General features: G+C 40.5%; 1 protein-coding gene across 1 annotated transcript; it reads right to left on the bottom strand.

Moving 5' to 3' along the window:
* Positions 1 to 3,461: 3,461 nt before the first annotated feature.
* LOC136460743 (uncharacterized) lies at positions 3,462 to 5,486 on the bottom strand. Its single transcript, XM_066460326.1, has 3 exons — positions 4,038 to 5,486; positions 3,724 to 3,953; positions 3,462 to 3,663 (listed from the first exon to the last, which is right to left on the bottom strand). Exons 1-3 carry the CDS (start codon positions 5,484 to 5,486, stop codon positions 3,462 to 3,464), a joined length of 1,881 nt encoding a protein of 626 aa, XP_066316423.1.
* Positions 5,487 to 5,739: the final 253 nt, after the last annotated feature.

Here is a 5,739-nt window from a genome sequence, read left to right as displayed (position 1 = left end):
CTAGGCGAGGTAAAGTGCCTTTGCGATTCACCACGGCCGGCGCCCGAGCGCCATGATTCATTTGTTTCAGGCCACCACCACCTCCGCGATTCGCTAGTGCCGCACTACACACGTCTCAACTCACTACCACGGCAGCAAATCCGCACGGCCCGACAACGCCAGAATCGCGCGCCTTTTTCCTCGCCCCGCACGCAACTGTGGGCGCTCGCGGAACCAAACTACGCACGTGTTTAGATAAAATCCCAAAAAATACTACAGTATCTATCACATCGAATCTTGCGATACGTGTATGGAGCATTAAATATAGACGAAATAAAAAACTAATTGCACAGTTTGGTTGGAAATTACGAGACGAACGTTTTGAGCCTAATTAATCCATGATTGAACACTATTTACCAAATAAAAACGAAAGTACTACCGTAGCCCAAATTCCAACTTTCACCCAACTAAACACCCTAAAAAAAAACAAATGTCACTCGACTCAATTAGTCGGATTGGTCAGCCGATTATGTGCATGAATTTACTTGTCTTAATTTAGTTGCCCGAGTATCTAGGTTTTTACTCAATCGGCTTAGTTAGCTCAGTTTCACATCGACATTTGGCGATTCAGGCGAAAAATTACGATGCATACTGACCCATCCCTAGGGTGCTCAGGCAGTCGGGTCAGCTTATCGTCAGGAACAGACTTTTGTCGTGGAGTCGTGTCAAACATCAATCAATTCGAGAAAAAAACGAGTCTTTGCAAGGAGTTTAATGGATGACAGGGCTGTTTTTACTAACGAGTCGCAACCATGAAAACGCGGTTTTATTCTGGCTCCTCTTAAATTTGACATAAATTATTATAAAATTGCCAGTGGAGTCGGTTTTGCTAAATGTTTTTTAAAACATTCCAACTCCATCAGAGAAGTTGTTTTACAAGAGAAGTCGAGCTCTGCCAAACTAGATCTAAAATTATGATATGAAAAATGTTTATGCTGTCAAAATGGGTGGAACTAGAAGATGCTTTTTCAGGGGCTTTATCCAGTATAATTTTGTAGCAACTTCAACTTCATTTTTGACTTTCAGCTTTGTACTTTTTCAAATAGGTGAAAATAAAGAGTTGTTTTAAAGGAGATAGAGATAAGGGGATAGGATTCATAGCAGTTTCAACCAAAAAAAAAACTTACAACTTTTCTGCAACATATACCTCACAAAAAGTTTTTCCACTGTGTGCAGTTGAACCAAACAAACCCTAACGCGGTTGTACCAGCTCGCAAGGTCAATTGGCGACAATCAATGATGCACTTGGAGCCGGTCGCCAGAGGAGTTGGGATATTTGCCATCACCTGGATGGACTTGAGTGGTCAGGGCAACACAGTGAGGAGAAATCCAGTTGAAGGCCAGTCAATAATGGCATATATAGGTATAAAGTCGCAAGCCAATGGTTGTCAATGTACTAGCACGGTGTCAACCTAGTTGGTGATGCCTCATATATTTTTTTAAGCCTATGAGCATCTCCAAGAGTACTCAAAACAGTCTTCCAATTCAGGAATTTTAAAATTCAAACAAAAAAAACTCATCTCCAACAACTCTCAAACCCACCTCCCAATCTTTTGGCATTTGAAAAAAAAAAACACCGCCACGCATGTAAAGTTACACGTACGTATCATCACGCCAATATGGAGGTGGAAGGACTAGGGAAAGAAAAAAAAAGTAGGATAGGGTTCCTGATGCAAATGTACAAGAGAGAAATAAAGTATAAAAGTGGTTAGTGTAATTTAGAAATAGTTTAGGATTCCTAATGTAAAATCCACTCTATCTTTTAGGCGCGAGATTTTGGAAACCGTCGGAAACTGTTGGATTTGTAGCTTTTTTATGTCTCCCAATATATTTTGCAAAGGTTGAAAAACCTATTTTTGGGAGTATTTTTTTAGATATGTTGGAGATGTGGGTTTTGCTATAGGCCCTGTTGTTTCGCTGAAATTTTGGTTTATGTTGATGCTTATGCTCAAATGTGTGAGAGAAAAACGTTGTTCGTTCACTACAGAAACCATAGAAATAGTGCTGCAGGAGCCTAGTGTTTTTGTACAGTCCACCTGTTACAATATTACTAATTGTTTTGCTTATAATTAATGACGTTTTAGTTATGTGCTATTTAAGTTAACCATAAGATATTTTTAGCATTGCTAATTACAAGTATTCATTTTTTTTTACTCCCCATTATTTTCTTTACTTAATAAATGATATAGTGAACCAACAAATAATTATTGAATTATTGATTGTGGTTGTTGATGAATATGTTAATCCTGTAGCCTTAATATTTTTTTGAAACCATGTAGCCTTAGTATTTTTGATTGACTAACAAATGTTAAGTAATAGAGCCGTAGACATCTTCTAGAGATATGCATATGCATTTAAGTATTTATGTTCATAAAATCTCCTTACATATTTTCTTGCGTAATTAATTAAAATTTTCATGTTGCCTATAAAACCACTAAATAAAAAGAACTTGCGCTATGTCCCTATAGCTTTTTATGGCTCCTGAAGGAGGCAGCCGCTAAATATTTTAGCCGCTATTTAAAACCTTGTTCCCAAAATCAGACATTAGAGTACCTATATTATCAGCTATAAATAATTAATTATATTCACAATTGTAAGCACGATACAAAGAATGGTTCTATGTTAGGATGAGGACAATGAGACAGCTCCCGCCTCAATGAAGGTTTCTTGAGAGTTTTATGGACATTAGACAAGCTAGCAGAACATAGTATACAAGAGATGATGAAAATTTTATACGGAAGAAATGAGTTTTTATCTACCTTGTTTCCAACACGTAAGTCTTACAAACTAGGACATGAAAGCTCCACTGAGACCTAATAAAGCATGCTATACCAATGTTTTTGAGGCGCCGCGGGCGCCGCGGTGAGGCGCGGCGCCCGACCCCCTTCACAACGCCTAGGCGTTTATGGCGGACGCCTAGGCGACGCCATACACACGTTGTAAGGCGCTGTAAGCTAGAGTTTTATATAGTAAGTGCAGCACATACATACCTGGTTTGTTCCCAATTCTAGAGCCCAGGTTCCTTTCTTCCCTTTCCAAAAGCTCTTCTCCCATGTAGCATCCATCCCCCTTGAAGCAAACTACATGACAATTCCAAAATTCAGCAATCTATGACATGAAGAAATGTAAATGAACATGTTACATTGTTACCAGCTGCTGAGAATTAAATAAGAAACAATACACAAGAGGCAATACAACAAATTAGCAAGCATTAGTGGCTTAGTGCATTAGTTCATGCATGAGCATGACAAATGACATCATAGTTTGTCTCTAATAGTCCACAAACTTAGAGACTGAAAGTCTGAAGTACTGGACTCTAAAGCATTCTAATTACTAGTCAACTACACCAAAGCCATACAACATGAGTGCAGGACAAGGGTGTAGGACACAAAAGGGCTGAGTGCAAATCTCTGTTTTAGCACTCAAAATCTATCATCAAACTCATCAAGATCAGCAGCGTCGTCTTGATCAGTAGCAGGAACATTGCCAGCTTCTTCACACTCGCTCACTTCTGCATCATCATGTGGGTCTTCAACTTCGTCTTCCTCTTCGCCATCTTCAGCAGCAGCAGCAGCAGGAACATTTCTGGGGCGTCTATAATACTGAACAGGAGCAGCAGCTCTCCTAGGAAGGTTACAACCCTGCAGCGCTTGTGATGCACCGATGGCTTCATCAACATGCTACCATGTGAGGTCATCGACAGCATCAGACCCTCGAGCACCCAGAACAGGCACATGCAATGAATCAGCCCATTCATTGTCCCAATTGAACTCCTCAATGACCAAGGGGTCATATTTCTTGCCTGCCTTCTCACGCCTAAGCTGAAACCTTGTTCTCATCTTCCGATTGTATGAAACAAAGACAATATCATTCAATCTCTTGTGCAGCAGCCTATTCCTTTTCTTTGTATGCATCTACAAAAAAATCAGATGGGAAGCAAAACAAAAAATCAGATTGTATGCATCTAAATATAAACTGTTAGTCACAAGGATACTCACATGACTGAAGGTACTCCAACATCTCTCACATCCTGAGGATGAAGCACAAAGACTAACTATACGCTTAGCAAGTCTTTGTAGTTCAATGGCTCGGCCACCATAAGAACGCCACCAATCAACTGGATGAAAAGGACAACACATATTAGGTGTTTGGAATGCAATTAAGTTGCTGAAATTTACAAGCTGAGATAAACAGCACTTACGAGGATTCATTTTGTCATAGCTTTCCTTTGCCATTTTGTTTGAGAAGGCTTCTCCACGTTGCTCTTCATACTCAATGGTCTGCCTATTGATCTTCATTTGTGTTTCCACATCTGGTATCATTCTTCCAAGCACTTCAATAAAACAACCTCTTAGTTGCCCAACAGTGACATCATCATTAGCTTTTATCAGAGGGAAAAATTTTCCCGGGTTCAAATATAGTGCAGCCCCATACAATGGATGGTCCATTTGTTTCACCCAACGCCTCTCAATAATTTCCATGATCTTCTTGAGTAGGCCATCCTTGGTTGGTATATTGAAGCTTTGCTTTATCCTCTCTTTTGCATGATTCATTAGAGCCCACACCTCTGGCATTGCAGGCTTCTCATCACCATCAATAGCCCTCAAAACAATTAAGAGTGGAGCTGAAGCTCTTAGGCAATCTTCTACTAAGTTCCAAAACTCAGTAAATAGCACAATGTCTTGCACTTGTTGACCTGCTGCAGTTGTACACAAGTTGTTCCCAGTCCATGCTTCACTAACAAACAAGCTCTTCAAGGCATCCTTGTTCTTGTACAAACTCTTCAATGTTAGAAATGATGTGGCAAATCGAGTCTTTGCTGTCCTAACAAGATCAGTCCCACCTGTTTGAGCCCTCATTGCACTAAGAAGCCTTCCATGCCTATAAATGAAGTTGGTGACACGCTTAGCACGTGCAATAGGTTTCTTGAATGCCTTCAAGTTCCTAATTTCTTCCAACATCAGATCCAAGCAATGTGCAGCACAAGGACTCCAAAATAGTGTGGGAATCCTATCCATCAAGATCTTACCAGCAGCCTTATAGTTAGCGCCATTGTCGATCACAACTTGAACAACATTGTCCCTTCCAATGTCCTCAATCTTCTCCTGTAACAAATCAGCTAGCATTGTTGCACTATGAACTTCACTTGATGCATCAACTGACTCCAGAAAGTACGTTCCCTCAGGGCTGTTCACAAGAAAATTAATCAGGTGGCGCCCTCTCATATCAGTCCATCCATCTGACATTAGTGTACAACCATATTGCTTCCAGGCCTGCTCATGGTCCTTCCTCATGTCACTTGTCACCTTAACACATTCTTGGAGCAAAGGGTCACCAAGCTGCTGGTTAGTTGGAGGCTTGTACCCTGAACCATATTGGGCTATTGCCTCACAAGCAATTTCAAATTGCCTTGAATTTGCTACATTAAAGGCTACACCACACTCCATGAACCACAGTGCCCATTGCATATCCACATATTGCTTCTCCTCCTTAGTCTTTGTGCTAGACTCAATGGTGGGCTGAAAGTCCTTTGCACGCCTTTGATCTACTATCTATTCAGGTGTTCTTCTAAGCATACCAACAACTGACTTTGTTGCATTGGTCTTTGGTGTCTTTGGTGTAGAATTGACATGGCTAGCTGTTGAAGCCTTGAATTGGAAGATAGCATGCCTTTTCTTAGTGGCTGTCCCAGAACTTGGT

The sequence above is a fragment of the Miscanthus floridulus genome, chromosome 6 (assembly GCF_019320115.1).
Source record: "Miscanthus floridulus cultivar M001 chromosome 6, ASM1932011v1, whole genome shotgun sequence".
In the NCBI taxonomy this organism is placed as follows: domain Eukaryota; kingdom Viridiplantae; phylum Streptophyta; class Magnoliopsida; order Poales; family Poaceae; genus Miscanthus; species Miscanthus floridulus.
The sequence above is the reverse complement of the archived record's forward strand: the minus strand, read 5'-3'. Positions and strand labels throughout refer to the sequence as shown.